The 22,009-nt window shown below is 34.5% G+C and overlaps 1 protein-coding gene across 1 annotated transcript in view; it reads left to right on the forward strand.

Moving 5' to 3' along the window:
* Positions 1-22,009, forward strand: part of MED13 (mediator complex subunit 13) — a 99,673-nt gene that overhangs the window by 51,850 nt on the left and 25,814 nt on the right. The window contains exons 10-17 of the mRNA XM_045837381.1: positions 9,589-9,802; positions 10,807-10,888; positions 13,255-13,376; positions 15,194-15,284; positions 15,415-15,629; positions 16,285-16,481; positions 17,241-18,157; positions 21,568-21,729. Coding sequence (XP_045693337.1) covers positions 9,589-9,802; positions 10,807-10,888; positions 13,255-13,376; positions 15,194-15,284; positions 15,415-15,629; positions 16,285-16,481; positions 17,241-18,157; positions 21,568-21,729 — 2,000 coding nt within the window. The remainder of the gene's footprint in view (positions 1-9,588; positions 9,803-10,806; positions 10,889-13,254; positions 13,377-15,193; positions 15,285-15,414; positions 15,630-16,284; positions 16,482-17,240; positions 18,158-21,567; positions 21,730-22,009) is intronic.

The raw sequence follows: 22,009 nt of genomic DNA on the forward strand, positions 1-22,009 counted from the left end.
TTGTCCATGTGGGTGTGGGGCCAGCCCGTTCCATGTCTTTGCCCCTCCTACCAGTCTGAACATATGTGGTTTCTTCAATTCTGTAGTTATTAGACTTCTGTTCAACTCAATTTCTGATGTTCCGGAGTGTTGGTTCTATATTTTAGTTGTAATTAATCCATGTTTGTCTATGTCACCATCTTGTCCAGAAGCTTGTTTGTGGGGTTTTTTTTTCCGTTTAGTACTCTGAATCTAAATGTTTTCTAGTATGATCTTTTTTAAATTAAAATTAATCTGGATTTGAAATTAAGGGACTTCCAGATATTCTTATGATTATGGAAGATAGCTTATTTGTTTTAGTAGTTAGTCAACAGGTCTCATGAAAGCAAATGATGTCTTGGAAACAAGTCTGCAAAGATCTTAATTATCTGTGCTGGATGAATATAAAAGTCTAAGCTAGCCTCAGCTTCTGTCTGAAACTAAGGTTGGTCTACTTATTTTGTACTTCTCTGCATTTCTTTTCTTTTTTTTTTTTTTTTTTAGATTTTATTTATTTATTTTTAGAGAGGGAAGGGAGGGAGAAAGAGAGAGAGAGAGAAACATCAATGTGCGGTTGCTGGGGGCTGTGGCCTTCAACCCAGGCATGTGTCCTGACTGGGAATTGAACCTGCGGTGCTTTGGTTCGCAGCCTGCGCTCAATCCACTGTGCTACGCCAGCCAGGGCTTACATTTACTTTCTGTACAGCAGTCAGAGTGATCATTGTAAGTTAAATATTGTTACTCATTTGCTGCTTAAAACCCTTCAGTAGTTTCCCTTTATTTTTTTATTTTAATTTTTTTAGAAACTTTATTACATCATTTATTATATCATCACTTTATTACAGCATTTCTTAGATAAATATCTTTTGAACTTTCTGCCAAATTAACTTTCCTTGTTTTCAATTATAGTTTTTCCCACCCCCGCTTACTCCTCCCTGCTCTGCCCACCTCCCTTTAACCTTAAAATAAAATCCAAACTCTTATATGTAAGATTCTACAGTCTCCTGCCTAGCTAGTTCTTCACTTTTATTTACTACTTTCCTATTTGCTTCCCGAAATAGCCATACCAGCTTTCTTGCCATTCCTTTAAACAGCCAAGTTGTTTTCCCATGGCCTTTAGAATTGCATTACAGGTGGGGGAAACAATTTACACCTCCTTATGTAATCCTGCTCAAAAGTTACCTTCTCAGGAGGTATTTCCCTAACCATTGTGTCTAAACTAGGACCTCTCTTCACTCCCCAAATCACTGCCTATCCTATACACTGCTTTCATTTTTCTCCCTGTATGTATCATTATCTGAAATTGTATTTTCTAATGGTCTTTTCCCTATTAGAATGTAAGCTCTATGAGGGCCAGGACTCTGGTTTACTGCTGTGTTCCTCCAGCATAAACAAACACATAGACACATATCCTAGAACAATCTTAGGCACGTGGTAGACATTCAGCGCATGTTTGGGTGAATGAAATGACAGTATGGCTGTCAATTTATGATTTTAGAACTTGTTTTAGGTTATATTTTATTATTTAGTATATGTTAAAATGTAGTGACATAAATATTTTCAGTTTTAAGAACTTTAAGAGTGAGGGCATATTATATTCATAAGATCCAAGAATTCTAGCTGTAACCTTAAATAAGTATATTGGCTGCTTGTGTGCATGAGAATCTCTAAGTGAAATGAAGATCTCTGAGAAGTTAATACAGCTTAACCTTAGAATCTGTTTTGACATTTTTTCACTGAATAAGAATGAGAAGCATAATCTAGAAAAGTAGCATGCAGAGTAGAATGGTGCTGGGTCATGATTATGTAAATTAAAGGGATAACATGCTTTTACTTGTTCCTAGTCACCATTTTTTCTGCCTCATAAAAAGAAAAGATTGAATAAAAGGATTTTTTTTTTAATTCTATGTCTCATGTGAGTATTGCTTTGGTTATGCTACTAAAATGTGTTTTATGTCACCATTCATGTTTAGATAGAATCCTTGTTTCTGTATTGTAGTAGTAGATTAGACTATGGTAAATATCACAAAAAAATCAGCCATCAGAAGCTTAGTTGCAATATGAACTTAGAAACATTTATGTAATATAATGTTCTATACTTGGTAGGTTAGAAGTTTATTGGTTTTTTGTTTTAATTATAAATTTGTCCTTTTCCTAGAGTTATTCTATGGCAATAGTTTTTGGGCCAGTTGCTTATTGCTACCCACTCACACCCCCAGGTGACAATTGGCAATGTCTGGAGTCATTTTTGGTTGTCAAAACTGGAGGTGTGCTACAGGCATCGGTAGAGGCCAGGGATGTTGCTAAATATTCTGTGTACAGCAGTCCCCCCCAACAAAGAATTATCCAGCCCAGTTGTTATAGTATTGAGTGCTTTAATGTCATGGATAACTTATAACAGAAGTTTGAACTATAGAATAAGGTATTAAATTAGATAGGCAGAAACATGCTTACTGATGAGTTTTACTAGGGAAGTCCCTGATACTGTTTTGGTCAGTCTGTTTCATTCCTCCCCACAAACCACAGTAAAATACTTGGCATATGGGGTTCAGTGTTTGTATTATGCTAAAACAAAAGTTATTTTTCCTCATAGTTAAAAGGGTCTTATCGGAATAACTTAGTAATTCAGGTGCCTGTTAATATATTACTTAAGGATGAATTTCATGAAGATGAATCATCTCCCTATGGATATGACAAGGCCATTTGACAAAGTTAGATGATATTCATTGTCATTAAAATCTGTGAATTATGATTATGCTGTCTTGATAACATTTAAACAATTTTAAATTCTTTGTAGAAGCATTCTATAAATGTAATAGGATCAAACACTTTTCTAGTCATAGAGTAATTGATTCAGAAGCCTAGTTTGCTTTATATAAATTTTGAATTCATACTACCGAGTCATTGTAAATGTCTGTTTTTTTCATATTTTAATTTTGAAAGTGTATTTAAACAGCATTTAATTTTAATGAAGTTAAAAGGCTCTTGCAACTCCTACATTCTTTTTTCTTAGGAAGTTTATCTTTCCTTTTAAATTTATATTCCTCAAAGATAAACTTTATCAGTTTGAATAAAACTGAAGTTTCTCTAATGTGCAAGATGCCACAAAAGACTGTTGGGGTATAAAATAAATTTGCTGCTGGCCTTAAGTAAAATGGTGGCCTAATGGAAAATAGCATTAAACTATCTGATAGAAGTATATGTAAAATGTGGTAACGATGCAGAGAATAGAGTGGGAGTGAGGAATAATTTAGTTCCACTTATAGAGATCCAGAAGCATTATGTAGTTTGGTAGGGATAGACTGTAGGGTGCTATGGAGTAGTTTGGTGTATCTTGATGAAAAAGGGGACCTGGCAAGTTGAGCAGAGATATAAAGTGGAATGGGAAAATATTGTTTATAAGCTTATATATTATCCTTAATTTGATAGGGGGCACTGTTACAAGGTTTTTGAGATAGAAGAAATAACAGATTTTAGAAAATAAGGATTTTAGAAATATTAGCCAAGTAGTATTATTGAAAGATTGTCTGAAATGAAAGGGTGTATATGTATGAAAGGAGATCCCATTTTTTAAAATTTATTTATTTATTTATTTTTAGAGAGGGAGAGGAGGGAGATAGAGAGAGAGGGGGAGAGAGAGAGAGAGAGAGAGAGAGAGAGAGAGAGAGAGAAACATCAATGTGCGGTTGCTGGGGGTTATGGCCTGCAACCCAGGCATGTACCCTGACTGGGAATTGAACCTGCGACACTTTGGTTCGCAGCCCGAGCTCAATCCACTGAGCTACGCTAGCCAGGGCTTAGGAGATCACTTTTGACATCTGTTTGAATAGCTCAGAAATAAAGTAGTACATGACCCACACTACAGGAAATTAGAGATAGTAGGGATGTATGGAATTTACAGATATGGTGGAGTAGACTAAAGAATTTTACAGCTAGTTGAATGATAAAAATAAGGGAGTAGCAAGAGAGTTAAAGACAAGTATTTTTATTTCATGAAAGGGAAAATAACAAATTTGAAGCCTTCTAGTACTCCTTTTTCCCACTTTTAGACTAAATCTTAAACTTAATTTTAATGAATTGAAAAAGAAATAGAAGTACCTTTAGGTAACTATTGATGGATCTTATGAAAGTAAGGTATTTTTAAGTAAGGAATGTCTGGCCGTAAGGAATAATGACATATTCAATTAAAAAAGCAAAGGGTGCTGGCTGGTGTGGCTTAGTGGATTGAGTGCTGGCCTGCTAACCGAAAGGTTGCCAGTTTGATTCCCAGTCAGGGCATGTGCCTGGGTTGTGGGCCAGGTCCCCAGTTGGGGGCGAGCAAGAGGCAACCTATGGGTGTATCTATCACACATCGATATTTCTATCCCTCTCTTCCTCCCTCCCTTCCTCTCTCTAAAAATAAATAAATAGAATCTCTACAGGAAAAAATAAGTAAAGGAGATCTATATAGACTAAATTATGGGAAGATCTCTGGTTAGATTATAACATTTAGGAACAAGGTATATTCGTGTGTGTGTGTGTGTACACACACACATATATGGTAGTATATGCATAGTTTTTCCCCACCTCTAATTAGGTAATATAAACAAGTAGAGGAATTGGGAAATTTTAACAGTCCAGCTATGCCTTTGTGTACTATGTGACTTTCAACAATGCGCATGAATTGGGTTGGCCAAAAAGTCTTTTTAGTTTTTTTCCCCGTAAAATAAAAGACATGTTTTTCATTTTCACCAATAACTTACTGATTTGGATATGTTGAGTATGTCAGCTATCTCCCACTATTGGCTTTTCATGGGTAGAGGCCAGGTTGCTGCTAAACATCTTCCAATGTATAAGACAGCCCCACAACAAAGAATTATTTGTCCAAAATGTCAGTAATACTAAGAAACTTTACAGACCACTTTTGATATGTTCAGTCATTCACAGCACCTTCTTCGTACACTGCACAAATCTTTTTATGCGTTTCAGTTGCATTTGTACCTTTCTTGAAATAATAAAGCATAATACGCCAAAAATGTTGTATATTTTCTTTGAATATGAAAATGGCTGCACAAAAATTCATCAATTTTGATAAGATTTTTTTAAATGCACAGTGATATGCCAGTTGTTGCAATACAATCTAACAAAATTGTTTAGAATGAAGTGAAAGACAACTAAGCACTACTAGAGCCATTGTAGAAGAAAAAACATAAACTTTTTGGCCAACCCAATACATTGTAAAACTTGATTGAGTTTGAGGTGTCTGCTTAGAGAGATTCATCACACAATTGTAATCATGTATCGGAAGCTTAGGAGAGGAAACTATTAAAAACCCAGTTACAGTAGATACAGAATGCAAAGAGGTACAAGAATAAATCAGTAGACAAAAACATAGTTTATTATAGTTGGCTTTTACAGGTGTGTGCCTTTTAAGAAGATGGTGGGAGAGACTTTTAGACATTTAAGTAAAAACTCAATTTTCATTTGGTATAAATAAATGAAGCTTTTCATTGATTGCTGTTAAATGGTAGCACTTTGCTTTCATAATATAGGCAGACAGACAAAAGAAAGCAATACTGTAAATTTTTCTAATCAGTTTTAGATGGTGATGGGTGCTCAACTAGTACTGACTTAGAGAATTCATCATTTTTAAGTACCTCCCTTATTTTTAGATGTTCGTGTGCAGCAGTTGATGCCCCAAATTTTTAGTAGCTATTTTAAAGCAAAATATTTTTCTAATTTGTTAGAATTTAGTTGAGTGAGAGAGATGGGAGTGGAGCATAGCATATTCCACATCCTGTATTTACATGTCTGTGGCAAATATCTTTATCTTCTTTTTGCCACTAATTATTTTAGTTTCTCTATTAGTTAATGATAGCATCTATTCCAAATTAGTAGTTTTACTAATGAGTTTTAAAGACAGCAAAGTTATGAGTTTTAAAGATAGCAAAGTTTTGGCTAAGAGAAACATTACAGTTTTTAAAAATTTTTTTTCAAAGGTTTAGCACTAGTTTTAGTAGAATTTGTGATTGCTTAAAATAGTCTACTATTCTGATTCAGAGGGAAACCTTTCTAAACCCTGAGCAAAGAAAGAATGTACTTGAGCATTGTTCTTACCATGTCTTATTCAGTAGTAAGGCTACGTCAGAATATCTTAACCTTAATGTTCATCAGTAGAGCTAGCTCCTGTGTTGTAGTGATGATATGTCAGATTTGTATGTATATAGTTACAGAATGCATTATTTCATTGCTAAAAGATAGTTCTAATTGTTTTATAGAAGTTGATGATGAAATAAACTTGTTTTGACTTATTGTATTCTAAGTCTTTTAATTAAGTCTTCCTAATTTGATATCTTATTTTAATGCAATAAAACTATATTTTTGACAGATAGCTTGACTCGGTTTAAGGGTTGATTCTGAATATTGGAGATGGTACTAGAAAAGGTACCACTAAAGAAAAAAATAGAGGACTTTTGATATTTTTTAAATTTATTTGCTCCTAAACATTTCCTTCTATAGCTTATTTCCTTCTATAATTGTCAACCCTAAAATATTGTCATACTTTATCCAGAAGAGTTTTTATTGAATAAAGACAAAAAAAATCCCCCCTGCTATATGCCATGTTAAATTCTCTACAAGTATGTTTCAGTAATGCACTGTTGTTATAGTAGAAGAAGGAGATAAAATTAGTAATATAAAAGTAATTTCAGTTTGCTTTGGACTTTGCCAAGCTTCCTGTTCATGGCTGTATCTAATCCTCTTCCAGTGTGTCTGTATTCAGCTTTATATATGATTGAAACTATCTCTGTAGTTTTATTCTATGTGAAAGTTTCTTTTAGAAAAGGAAAGGTGTTGTTCCTATTCACAAAAATATGTGTATATTATATACTTGGATAGTGCAGAAACAATAACTTGATCTTTTAATCTGGCGTCTCTTGAAAAATCACAATTTTTAGATCTATTTTTATCAGTTTTAAATACAGAAGGATGTGTAATATATATAATTTATTTTTTAATTTCTTGTGATTTGATACTTTTGATATTATTGACTATATTTAAATTTTTTGCATGTCCCAGTGTCTGTAGAACCATTCAATAAAATAAGAAAACGTTACCTTTTAGGTACTGTATTTGGTTTACTCATTTTTAATAGAGCCCCATGCAGTAGGATTGATCCTGTTAATGTTACTGCACACTAATTTAACAACTCCCTATGTAAGCAGTGTGGCAGTTTCTGATGCTTCTGCCAGAGGACAACTTATTATGAGAAAGTGTTTTCTCCTCTATAAAGAATAGTAGTGTCTTTCAGGTTGCTCCTCTATAAAGAATAGTAGTGTCTTTCAGGTTGCTGGTTGTGAGGGGTGTTCTTGCACTTGAAACCATTCCAGTCCTAACTCTGCCACTGTGTGACTTTAGCAAACCATTTCTGTCTACATCATTTCCACATCAAAGTCAGAGAGCATAACTTCCATTTCCTGTGATATGAGGTTATTTTAAGTATTAAATAACATATATATCAAAGTAGACAGAAATACTATCTTGAAAAGATTTATGTTAGTATCTGATAGACGATTGAACAAACAATTTTTTAGGGCCTAACATGGTGAGGTACAAAGCTACTCTTAAGAAATACTCATTTGTGGAACAGAACTGTTCTAACAATTATCAAACCTCTCTCCTATGACAGTTATGTTAGCACTGTGTTGCGATGGTAGAAAGTTTCTGTAGGCTTGGGGTCGGGGGTGTCCGGAATCTGGGGCACATTGGGAATAACAATGACATGTTTGGTAACACTCTTAGAAAATAATCAGTTATTCTTTTGATGGCTTCTGTTTCAACCTCAAGTTTAGAGGCCACAGAGTGTTTCTAGTGCTGGGCATTGGGAAATACAATAATTCATGTAATTCAAAGAATTTGTAAGCTAGAAAATACCTACATTGCTCCCAAATTTTACCTCTTATAATTTATCTTAATACTCGGGACAGATAAGCAGTGGCAGCAATATCACTTTCTAACAAATAAAGATGGTTTATTTCAAAGTACAAGATACTGTGTTTTAGGGTTATTAGTACAAATATAACATCTCAATCCTGTGTGGCTTCTAGATTTTATATATTTATTTAGCAAATATTTATTGAGCGTCTATTATGTGCCAAGCCCTGTTCTACACATTTGAGATAATTCAGTGAATGAAGACAAAATCCCTGACATATTCTAGTGGGAGTTGACAGTCAACTATAAACATAAGTAAATTATATAGTATTGAAAGATAAGTGGAATAGAAGGAACAGTGAGGTTAAAGGAGAATCAATATTGAGGCAGTTGGGCCTATTATGATTTTAAGTAAGGTCTCATAGATAAGGTGATATTTCAACAAAGACTTAAACGAAGTGAGGGAGTTGGCCTGGTAGATGAATGTTCAAAGCAAAAGGAATAGCCAGGGGTGTGTTTGGTGTATTTGAGGAACATCAAGGAACCCCTTGTAAGCAGAATGAGAGAGGGAGAGGAATCGTAGAAGATGAAGTTAGGAAAAGAGGAGAAAGGCTTTGGTATAGGATTTTATGAGGACTTTGGTTTTCACTCAGAGTAAAATAGTCTTTGTAGGATTTTTAAGCATGGTTGCCACTGTTACGGCAGCATGGGAATCAGCTTTGCAAGCCATAGAAAGCATGAATTGGGGGGTCTAAAAGTTTCAACAAACCAAAATTGTATCATTCTATATTCACACTCACCAAGCACCCTGGCCTTCAGAGATACAAAAGTCCTGATGCTTTCCAGGGTTCTGTGGTGCAGATCAGCTTGTTGTCCCTCTCTTAAGCCTTAGAGTTTAGCTTTCTGCTGTCATTTTCCACTAGTTATCATCTTCCTAGCTTCACTGTTGTCTCCTCTCTTGTTCTGTCATCTTTTGTCATTTTATTGGTTATTTTAGGAGAATACAGATAAACTTTTATCAATTTTCATGTGGAACCCGAAGACTCAAATGAAACTGATGTTTCCAATGTGATTAGAAAAAAAAGTCAAGTATATGCAACTGAAACGTCATTTGCCATTTTGTAAAACATCTTGCCATAATTAACAATCTAATAATGTTATTTTCATGAGATACAAATCAGGCCTTTAAAATTTTTTTAACTTAAAATACATCTATGGCAATAGGAAAGGGATAGACATTTTTATTGTGTAAATGTATAAATGTTCAAATTGTATAAAAGTAGTCTTGTCTCACTACATAACTCACATTTTTAGAGTTCCTGTCCTGGAGCAGGTTAAATTTAAGACTTCTTTAAGTGAATGGATTTGGTCTAGTTATTGTGCTTGAGGACTAGGGAAGGACAACATGTCTTGGTGAAAAGAAAATAAGGATAGGAGGCTTGAGTTTTAGCTCTGTTTCCTTATTGCTAAATTTGAAACATCAGTAGATCACATAACCTTTCTATGCCTCAGTTTCTTCATTTATAAAATGAAGGATTGCAGGTTAGATCAACTCTGAATAATTATAAGAAGACTTTAGGATAGTGAAATTATTTTGGAAATTTTTTGTTCTTTTATGGAGAATACATATAATTAACTTTCTAATTTTTTTTTATGCAGGTTAATGGCACAGTGTAAGAAACCTTTAAAAGTATCTGATGAATTAGTGCAGCGATATCAAATTAAGAATCAGTGTCTTTCAGCAATAGCATCTGATGCAGAAAAAGAACCTAAAATTGATCCATATGCATTTGTTGAAGGAGATGAGGAATTTCTTTTTCCTGATAAGAAAGATAGACAAAATAGTGAAAGAGAAGCTGGGAAGAAACAAAAGGTAAGAGAAATCAAAGGACATCAAAAAGTCTCTGATGCTTTGGGGCACCGCATGTGCCCCAAAATTGATTTTTTTTCTTTTAACATAGAACAGATTTATCATTTTAACTTACAAAAACATTTTTAAAAATAGGTAAATCAGGCACACTGTATAAAATTTAAGAGCTTGTATGGACTTCAGATTATAGCTGATATCCCATAATGAAAAAATCTTTTTTGTTTACTGTTAAAGTTTTTGGATAGAGAAAGAGTACATTAACTTTTCTTATGTTAAAATCAGGACATTTAGGTAGACAAACTATTTTGATACTGAGTTAAAATATACTGTAAGTGAATTACCAGGTATTTTCAAAAATACAATAAATGTCACTGAGTTTATAAAATACATGATATTTTTTAATACGTGAGCCAAGAACTTACAGTGTCCCTGATACTAAAATGTTATATTAATAAAGTGTGGGACATAGAAATAGTTATTTGATTAAAATATTAAATATCAAATATTTGAAGATTTTTAAGCACAAGATAACTGCTGTATTTGTCTTTTGCTTTAAATACAAAATATGGAAATTGAAAGCTGTAAAATTGTGGAAAGTATACAGTAATATGTTTAATACAAAGAATTTCACTTCAGGAAGTTTTATTCCAGGAACTTTACTATATGCTAGGTACCTGAAATTTTGTCCTTTTTTAAGTATGAAAACAGAAAGAGCTGAGAAGGCTGTAGCTACTGTAAAAAGAACGTGGACTTTGGAATTTGACAGATTTAAGTTGAAATCCCAACTCCCACTATATATCAGCTATAATACTTGGGTTACCTTTAGAACTGTTTTTTGTCTGTAAGGTGAACATACTACTTAATTATCATAGAGGTTAGTTGTGAGAATTAGTGGTAATGTCTGTAGAACACATAGCAGAATGCTTGAAACATAGTTACTCAATAGTTTGTAGATTTTGTTATTGGTAAATTATATATTTCAGCCTAATATGTAATATCATTTCCAGGTAGAAGATGGGTCATCTAGTGTAACAGTGTTATCACATGAAGAAGATGCTATGTCATTATTTAGTCCCTCTATCAAGCAAGGTAAAACTTTTATTTTCTAGTCAAGACATGGCATTCCAGGATTGTTACTACAGACTACAGTTGACCCTTGAAGAGTGTCGGGGTTGGGGTGCTGACACTCCTGCACGGTCGAAAACTGCCTGTCACTTGACTTCCCAAAAGCTTAGCTAGTAATAGCCCATTGTTGACTGGAAGCCTTAATTGATAACATAAACAGTAGATTAATATATATTGAATATGTTATATGTATTTTATACTTTATTCTTACAATTCAGTAAGCTAGAGAAGAGAAAATGTCATTATGAAAATCATAAGAGAAAATGCATATATGGTACTGTACTGCATTGATACCGTATGTCTTACATTGTCTTTTACAAGATGAAATTATCTGTCAGTACCTACATTAATATCATCTTATACGATACAAAACACTGTAGGTATTAGGCATATCACTAACACCTACATATCAAAAATGAAAAGATAACGTGAAAAAGAAATTGGTAACTATTTAAGGTGTACCTATGTATGCATTGATAATGAAGAAGCAGCAATATGATTACTTTATGGAAGCCTTGTATAATGAATATGATTGATTCTTGGTAGTAAGGAAATTTCAAAAAAATTTTCCAGTATATGTGCTGAAAAAAATATGTTTAAATTGACCTGTGCAGTTTACACCAGTGTTGTTCAAGAGTCAACTGTAATCTGATATTGGTGGACTGGACTTTGCATAATTCACATTTCATAGAAAGGGATGGATTTCTGTGATATGTGCTATCTAAAATGATCTATCACTGTTTACCTTATACAAGGAGAAGCAAGTTCAGGTGATAGAAATTCTGTTTTGAATTGATAAAACTTTTCTTATTTACAAATAAAAATAGTTCTCATCTGTAAAATGAGATTGAATGAGGTCATCGCCTAAGTTTCTCCTCAGATCTAAAAATTCAGTAAATTGGACTTCACTGTAATTTTCTTGTGCTTTTTTTCTCCCCTAAACCGCCCCCCCCAACCCCTGCACTTCACATTTAGAAGAATTGTTGCTGAGGTCATTAATTTTACAAGTGCTTACTGAGCACATGTTATGTGTTGGCACTGTTCTCAGCACTGGGAATACAATGGTCAAGACTTTGCTTTGAAAGCGTCTGACTCCTTGGAATGGAATAGAAAGACATAGTGTGTTAATCCTTTTACAAAAATCTGTTCAACTTTTGATGGAGGTAAAGGAAGTTGTCCTTTGGTATGTTTTATTTAGGGACAAAATTGTTTTAATATTTGTAATAAACATGGTCGGTTTTGAGCAGCCAAAAATAATAATAAGAGATGGTCTTTCATGAAATAAATTTAGTAGTTGATGGTTCTAAGTAGATTGATGAATGAAATTTGGGTTCTTTGGCCTATTTACCTACCCTAGGATATAGGGAATGTGTAATTGCTTCTTGTTCCTGTGGTGTGGCTTTCTCAAAATGTGGACCATCTGCCACATTCTGGAGCATCTTGTGAGGTGAAGCTTAGAAATCTTGGTTTTTAAATAGTAACCTAAGTGATTTTTATGCACTCTAAAAGTTCAGAACTACTATTCTAGTGAGCCGTTATAATTGACATGCAAGGCATTGGGAAACGACTTTTCATCTTTCTGAAAGTGAGAGCCTTTTCAAGTCTTTTGACATCCTGAAGATGTTTTGGAAGATTGTACACTAAACTGCAAATTGTTTTTAGTTTATTCTTGTGTGGGAATATAAGAGGAGTTTAATAACTTCAATTTGTATTTGTATTTTTTCTTAAGTAATCATGTATTTTTTCCCCTAAAATTAGAAAAAAAAATAAAAAAGAAAATTAAATTCTAGGAAGTAATATTTATTGAGTACTTAAGTGCCTGGCACTGGGCAAAGTGCTTTACCCTGCCTTCTATCACATTTAATTTTTACCATTACTGAGGCACAGAGAGGTTAAGTAACTTACTCAGGGTTGTACTTGTAGTATTAGAGTTGAGTTCAAAGTAATAGTCTGTCTGACTCAATAGTTGGAGCATTTAATCATTGTACTGTGCTTCCTTTACATTTAGGAAGACAGGAAAATAAAACTGAGTATGTATTCTGTTGTTCTGATAGTATTATTTATATGTATATTTGGTATATTGTACATATAGAGTACTTAGATGTGTTATGGATTACATTGTCTTTGATGAGGTTCCTGTGGAAAGTATCACCATTTATTTACAACTTTATTTCTATGAAAAAAATTTCTAAGTTTTAAACAAATCACAGTTTCTTACTGCATTATACCATTATCTATTAAAATTGTATATCTATCTTAAATTAATAGAATAATAACTTATTTGGTCAGTAGTAGAATTTTTTTTTTTGTTTCCTGTTTGACATGTGTAGATGCTCCACGTCCTACTGGTCATGCTCGCCCTCCATCAACCAGCTTAATTTATGACTCAGACCTGGCCGTCTCATATACTGACCTCGATAATCTCTTCAATTCTGATGAAGATGAACTAACAGTGAGTATCCTGTTAATGATTAAGGCTATAAGTCTTCCTTGATTTTTATATGAATTTTTTCAGAAGTGATATTATGAGTTGAATACTATTTTAGCCCTGAACAATAGGAAATATTGTAGAATAAAAATTTATTAATTGGTTTCGTTTTTTAACCTCATGTTTGAGCAGTGTTGATATAGTGCCTGTCCACTACAAACTTTGTTTCTTTTTCTTTACTTTGTGTGTTTGAAGGACATGTATGATTAAACTTAATTTGAGCTCTGTCCTATGTTTTTTTTTTTCCTGCAGTTCTTAGAAAGTAGAATTATTTTTCTAATCTTTGATCCTGTAGTTTGAGAAATGACCCTAGATTGACTTGTTTAGAGAATAACTAACATTAAAATTATATGCTTTGTCAACTTATGAAGGAATACCACTTCTTTAGAATTTGTTTGACATCACAGTAATTATTATAAGTCAACTAAATACTATAATAATGAAAGAGGAAGAAAAAGTAACATTTAATCTTTAACACCCATTTGCAGAGAAAGGTGAAGATAAAAGGAATTAAAGCTTAAAATGAGATTCCCTAGAATGTCAAGTCTGGCAAATTAATGAATTGGGTGCTGCATTATCATAAAAGGGAATTCCTTTTTCATCTGCATAAAGGTAGCTTGGAAACTTCTATAGTACATTTGGTCTTTCTTGTCCTATATATTTACTTTTAATCCTCTCATCATATACATACACACATATATGCACATTTGGTGTCTTTAATTAAATGACATAAGGCAGATGTAGCTATATATAAACTTCATTCTATATCCCATAATATAGTATATTTTAGGCTACCATTTATGAGGTAAATATATCCCTGATACTTTGGCACTTTTATACTTCCTCTCTGCTACCATTCATGTATCAGCTATGGCTCTTCTGAGGTAAAAAGGTTGTAACCAGAGATCAGTTAATGTATTTTAGGCTAACAGGAACCAAGTTATCAGCTCTAAAAACATTGGTGACAGACTGGAGATACTGAAACTTGGTTTGTGCAATGTATTAAAATTTATTTTTAGTTGGGGAAACTTTGCTTTGTCATATGAAATCTTTCTGAAGTTTGTGCTTAGTTTTACCTGTTGAAGCACTTTTGCAGGGGTAAGGAGATTATTAAACCAGGTAAAGGTATAAATAAGAAATAAGAGGATGATTGATTATATAGGAAACTTTAATGTCTGTTATTTAAGGGGACAGATGCTTTATGAGTATCTTTTACTAAAAAATAATTCTGATGTTAATTATGAACCCTTCTTATTTCAGGTTTTGTTTTTGTTTTAATAGTTTTTAAGTGGAAGTTATTCTTGTGTCTAAGTGTTTTGAAAGCATGGGTTATTTGCTTTAGAGGAACTTTTTGCTCTAAACAAACTAATCTGGGTTCATAGATTGCCTAAAATGTGTTATGTCTTTAAATTGTATCTAGCATATATTTGGCTCTAGCACAAATTCAAAACACCAAATTTTTTGGACTATAAGACACACTTTTTTACCACATTTTTTGCTTCAAAATTTTCCCCCTATTTTCCTCTCTGAAACCTAGGTGCGTCTGGGGTCCTCACCATAAAATGAACCTAGGTTTTAGAAGAGGAAAGTAGGGAAAAAAATTTTTTGAAGCAAAAAAATGTGTTTTTTATAAGGTGTGTCTTATAGTTAAAAAAAATACCATGCTACTTTTCATGAATGGGCTCTACTTTCAAGTTACATATGAATGATTACTATCTTGAGATCACTTTGGATGTAAAACTTGAGATAAATATAAATATATAGGTTTTTTTTTTTAATAGCCTGGATCTAAAAAATTGGCGAATGGATCAGATGATAAATCCAACTGCAAGGAATCAAAGGCAGGAAATCTGGACCCGTTATCTTGCATAAGTAAGCTTCCCAAATTTGTGCTCCAGATAAATCTGCAAACTTTTAATCTGAACAAAGTTTCCCACACCTTTGTTTTGAACAGATTAACTTCTTTTTAGTTTTATGTTAAAATGTGTTTTATTAAATATAGGCACTGCAGATCTTCATAAAATGTATCCTACACCACCATCATTGGAACAACATATAATGGGATTTTCCCCAATGAATATGAATAATAAAGAATATGGCAGTATGGATACAACACCTGGAGGAACTGTTCTAGAAGGAAATAGTTCTAGTATAGGAGCACAGTTCAAAATCGAGGTTGACGAAGGATTCTGTAGCCCGAAACCTTCTGAAATTAAAGTAAGTACTTTATTTCTCTGAAAAAATAGTGTACATCCTATATGTCATGAAGAATTATTTTTTTTAGCTGTATTTAAAAACCACTTCGTATTGCCTTTGCAACAACATGGTTGGGTCATTAGGGTATTGTGCTAAGTGAAGTCAAGTGGAAAGGGACAAAAACCATATGATTTCTACTCATGTGGAATATAAAACACAAGGTAAAGGAACTAACAAAACAGACGCATAGATACAATAGAGTGGTGGTTACTGGAGCAGGCGGGGTGCTGGGGGACAGCAAATTGGGTAAAGAGGGACAAATATATGATAAAGGAAGGAAAAGAGACTTTGGTTGGTGAACACAAACCAACCAAATTCAGTAGAGTTACTGAATTATATGGAGATGCTGAATTATAATGTTATACACATGAAATGTATATAATGTTATTAACCAATGTTACTTCACTAAATTTAATTTTATAAATTATTTGATTCTAGTTTTGTAGTTAACAAATTTGAGGACTGAATTGTGACACTACTAAGAATGTATTTAAGAAAAGAATTACATTTACATTTTATTATTTGTTTAAAGAGAGGGAAAAAATGGCTAGAATTGGTTTGGGTTTTTTTCCCCTTGGAAGATAAAGTTCTGAATGTCACTGTCTTTGTATTGCAGGATTTTTCTTATGTCTATAAGCCTGAAAATTGTCAAGTTCTAGTGGGATGTTCCATGTTTGCACCTCTAAAAACTTTACCAAGCCAATGTCTGCCTCCTATTAAACTGCCAGAAGAATGTATTTATCGTCAGAGTTGGACTGTTGGAAAACTGGAATTGCTTCCCTCAGGGCCAGCAATGCCATTCATCAAAGATGGGTATGATTTAGATTTATTTTACTGGTATAGCATATGAATGCTTATGTCGCTTTAGTTTTTTTCATAGAAGTATGTGGTATGCTGTTACCTGGTAAAAAGATACTGGTTTTTAAAAAGTCTAAACATTATTTTCTGATTAATAGATTATGAAATTAGCTGGATATGGATAAACTATTGGATACTTAAGACTGTTGTTATGCTTTGGTTCTTTGTCTTCAAGGCTTCTTTATTTTGGTCTAAAATTTTAAATCACTCCCATTTGTACGTTTGTCATATTTCACACACTTTTCTAATTTAAAATCTGTGAAATTGAGGTATCTTATAATTGGTAGCTTCTTGTCATTAACCCTTTTTACACAGATATCTCCAAAATCAGGTTTTTGTTTTAGTTTTTTACAGTCTGTGTCATCTTAGAATGGAATGTATTTGTAGTATAAGAAATGTATAGGTTACCCCAGGCCGTGTGGCTCAGTTGGTTGGGCGTTGTCCCACTAACCGAAAGGTTGCCGGTTTGATTCTTAAGTTTGATTATTTATAAGTTTGGAACTAGTTGGTTGGTCCTCAGCCCACAAAAATCTCCTATAGTGAATATATTAACCTGAAATATATTTTAATTTTACTTGAAATTTTTGCACTAACTGTGCTTTTATAATTTTTAGTGTTACCAAAAAATATTTGAGATTTTTTTAGTTGTATTTCATGTTACTAATATGTTCCTTTATGCATGTGTTTGATTTTCTTCTACCCTGGTGATACTAGTGATGGAAGTACAATGGATCAAGAATATGGCCCTGCTTATACACCTCAGACTCATACGTCTTTTGGGATGCCTCCTAGCAGCGCACCTCCCAGCAATGGTGGAGCAGGAATTCTTCCTTCTCCGTCTACTCCTAGGTTTCCAACTCCAAGGACTCCAAGGACTCCAAGGACTCCTCGTGGAGCTGGTGGACCTGCTAGTGCCCAAGGTTCAGTCAAATATGAAAATTCAGACTTGTATTCACCAGCTTCCACCCCATCCACATGCAGACCCCTTAATTCTGTTGAACCTGCAACTGTTCCTTCCATCCCTGAAGCACACAGTCTCTATGTAAACCTCATTCTTTCAGAATCAGTGATGAATTTGTTTAAAGACTGTAACTTTGATAGTTGTTGTATCTGTGTCTGCAACATGAATATCAAAGGTGCCGATGTTGGAGTTTACATTCCAGATCCAACGCAGGAAGCACAGTATAGGTGTACCTGTGGCTTCAGTGCTGTCATGAACAGAAAATTTGGAAACAATTCAGGATTGTTTCTTGAAGATGAACTAGATATCATAGGACGCAACACAGAATGTGGCAAAGAAGCAGAAAAACGTTTTGAAGCTCTCAGGGCTACTTCTGCTGAACATGTTAATGGAGGACTAAAGGAATCTGAAAAATTGCCTGATGAGTTAATATTATTGCTACAAGATCAATGCACTAATTTATTTTCACCTTTTGGAGCAGCAGACCAAGATCCTTTTCCCAAAATAGGTGTAGTTAGCAACTGGGTACGTGTGGAAGAGCGGGACTGTTGCAATGACTGCTACCTTGCTTTAGAGCATGGGCGTCAGTTCATGGATAACATGTCAGGAGGAAAAGTTGATGAAGCGCTTGTGAAAAGTTCGTGCTTACACCCCTGGTCCAAAAGAAATGGTAAGTATGCTAATGGAATAATTTTTCTGTTTGTTTTCCTTTAGCTGTATGGCTTTGCTTTTCTTTCTTAGGAAAAAGTGTTAAAGGTAATTTCCCACATAGCTAATAGAGACACTTAAATTTGGGCTTAAAACTCCTTTAAGAATGACATTTTAATTTCCTGCCAGTTTAATTTCACCAATACAAGTATAGTGATTGTAAATCTATTATTATGTACTTATGTTGAAATATAAAAAGTATTTTTTGCATGTTAATTAGCAGAAAGTTGCTAGATGTCTGCATTATTCAACATTCCTTTACTCATTAAATATTTATTGAGCATCTAGTATGTGCTAGGCATTGTTCTTTCATAAAGTAGTGTTGAACAAAGCAAACATATGAAGTCTGTCAAGAAAGTATCTAGCCATGTACTATGAAAAATAGAGACATTTATTGAAGAAGAAACATTGTACGTAGGACAGTGACACCTCAGCCTCCTTCAAAGTAGGAACTTTAGGACTTCACACAGTTCTCTCAATTGCCATCAACTCTGCCCTATTGTATTTTCCTGAATCTCATTGATGGTCTGAAATCTCTTCCCTTTCAAAGGTGATTTTAGTTTTGGGAAAAGCCAGAAGTTGCAGGGCACCAAATCTAGGCTGTAGAGGGGCTGAGTCACTTGGGTAATTTGATGTTTCACCAGAAAACTCTGCACGAGACAGGATGCAGGAATGGGCGTGTTGTTGTGATGTTGATGCAGGACTGGGCATGTTGCTGTGAGGAAGTTACCAATCACCAGTTACCCATGGTTGCAGCCTTCTGAATCACCTAAATAGTTTCTGCAGAGGAATGTTTAAGCTTAATGCAAAATTTGATGCAGATTCATTGCTTTACTTGCTCATTTTGAATTCGATAGCCACACAATACACATGTTCACTCAATGACGTCTATCACCCCCGTTGACTAGTACAACGAAGTTGTCATTGTTTACACATGCACATTCTAGTCCGCTGTCCTTGGCTGCGAGGTTACATTGATATTGCACAAACTGTTCTCATTATATTAACAATGGCTGGACTTTTTCTGGACAGGCCATGTATTTCCTGCTCTTCTGATTGTATACCTTAGTGAGAGGACAAAATAAAATAGGTAATTATATAATATCAGATAGTGACAAGTGCTTTCAAGGAAAAACAGGTAGAAGAGTGGAAAAAGACAGGAGTATACTGGCCAGTGTGGCTTAGTTGGTGGGAACATTGTCCTGTAGACTGAAAAGTCGCAGGTTTAATTCCCAGTCAGGGCACATACCCAGGTTGCAGGTTTGATTCCCCTGACTGGGTGCATATGAGAAGGTGAAATATCAGTGTTTTTTCTTTCTCTCTTTTCTCTCTCCTCTCTCTCCGCCCCTGCTTCTTCTGTTCAAAAACAACAACAAAAAAACAAGCATGACATTTTAGATGTATGGATAGAGAAGATGTTACTGAGGTATAGCATTTGAGCAAAGGCCTGCATAAAGAATGGGAATGTAAGCTATGTGACAGACCGAGGGAAGAGTGTTTCAGGCAGTGCAAAGACCCTGAGGGAGTAGTGTGCTTAGTATGTTTGAGGAACAGTAAGGAGGCAGTGTTGCTGGAATGAATTGGGTGATGGGGAGACTGGTAGGAGATGAAGTTGAAGGGTTGGCCAGGCACCAAAGTCATGTGTTGGGCCCTTATAGTTTATTCTAACAGTGATGGGAAGCTATAGGACAGTTTTGAGCAGAGAAGTTACATGATCCTTTTTCTGTTTGTTATTGTGTTGTGGGTGGTGAAGGTGAAAGTAGAAGCAGATCAGTTAGGAGGCAATTGTAGTAGTCCAGGAGAAGGACGGTGGTAGCTTAGACTAGATTGGAAGCAACAGAGATATAAATAGTAGATTCTAGGTATATTTAGGAAATGAAACCTATAGGGCTTGCTGATACATGTAAGAAAAAAATGAGGCATCAAGAATACCTTGAGCCCTGACTGGTGTGGTTTAGTGGTTTAGGTGTTGTCCCACATGCTGAAAGGTCACAGGTTCGATTCCCGGTCAGGGCACATGCCTGGGTTGCAGGCCAGATCCCCAGTCCAGGGTGTGTTTGAAAGGCAGCCGATCAGTGTTTCTCTTGCACATTGATGTTTATCTCTCTCTCTCTCCTCCCTCCCTCTCTTTCTAAAAATAAATAAAATCTTTTTTAAAAAAAATTCTTACCTGAGTATATTTTTATTGATTTGGGAGTGGGGAGGGAAACAGGACGAAGCTCAAACCAACTGAACCATCTGGCCAGGGCCTCTGCCCACTTTTTAATCAGGTTGTTTGTATTTTTGTTGTTGAGATGTATGAGTTCTGTATATATCTTGGGTATTACCCTCTTACCAGATGTATTATTTGCAAATATCTTTTCCGTTTAGGTATGCTGCCTGTTAATTTTTTGTTGATGAGGTTGTTTTTGGTGTACTGAAGCTTTTTAGTTTGCTGTAGTCCCTTTTGTTTATTTTTGCTTTTGTTTCTCTTGCTGTTGGAGTCAAATTCACAAATCATCACTAAGATTGATGTCAAGGAGCTTACCTCCTATGTTTTCTTCCGTATATTTTGATGGTCACAGGTCTTACATTGAAGTTTTTAATCCATTTTGAGTTAATTTTTTGTGTATGGTTTAAGATGGTAGACTACCTTCATTCTTTTGTATGTGGCAGTTTTCCCAGTACCATTTATTGAAGAAATGCACTTTTCTCCATTATATGTTCTTGCCGCCTTTGTCATAAATTAGTTGTACAAGTGTGTCAGTTTATTTCTGAGCTCTGGACTCTATTCCATGGATCCGTGTGTCTGTTTTCCTGTCAGTAGCATAATGTTTTGGTGTCTATAACTTTGTAGTATAGTTTGAAATCAGGAGTGTGATGTGCTCAGCCTCCCTGCCCCCCAGGACTGCATTGGTTATTTGGAGTCTTCGGTAGTTCCATGCAAATTTTATGATTTTTTTTTCTATTTCTGTGGAAAATGCCATTGGTATTTTGGTAGACATTGCTTTTTATCATATATTGTCTTGGGTAGTATGGACATTTTAACAATGTTAATTCTTCTAATCCATGAGCACAAAATAGATTTCCATTTTTTGTGTTAGGTATTTTCTTTTTTTTGTTGCAATTGTATGTAGGATTGTTTTCTTAATTTCTCATTCTGATTTTTTGTTGTTAGATATAGAAATGCAACACATTTCATATATTGATTTTTGTTCCTTGCAGCTTTACGTATTTCAACTAATTTTTGGTGGCGTTTTTAGGGTTTTCTATATATAAAATAGGTCAAGCAGATGCTTAATCTTCTCTAACTGTATTTCTTATTATCTTAAAATGTTATTTCTTTGTGTTAGCAAGAGCAATTCTTATTTATTGTTCCTTTAATGGTTGTAGATGTGAGTATGCAGTGCTCACAGGATATACTTCGAATGCTCCTGTCTCTTCAGCCAGCTCTTCAGGATGCTATTCAGAAGAAAAGAACAGTAAGGCCTTGGGGGGTTCAAGGCCCTCTCACTTGGCAACAGTTTCATAAAATGGCAGGACGAGGCTCTTATGGTAAGTAATTTGTAATATGTATATTGACTAATTTTGTATCAGTCCTCAGTTTCCATGCCCAACCTGAATAAGCACAGTTGTTTTCTTTAATTATGTTTGTGACATAAACTTGACTGAAGGTAGTGTGGTCAATCCTAGTCTTTCTTACTTTCAACATTGCCAGCATTCGGTTTGCTGGGTTCTCCACTCCACTTCAGAGGAGAGCTAACATTAGATCTGTTTTCACGTATTAGACTGGCCAGTACGATTTTTTGTGTAGAAAGAATTGTACTGCCAAAAA

Source organism: Phyllostomus hastatus, unplaced genomic scaffold, assembly GCF_019186645.2.
Source record: "Phyllostomus hastatus isolate PE091 unplaced genomic scaffold, TTU_PhHast_1.1 phas_contig_210, whole genome shotgun sequence".
In the NCBI taxonomy this organism is placed as follows: Eukaryota; Metazoa; Chordata; class Mammalia; order Chiroptera; family Phyllostomidae; genus Phyllostomus; species Phyllostomus hastatus.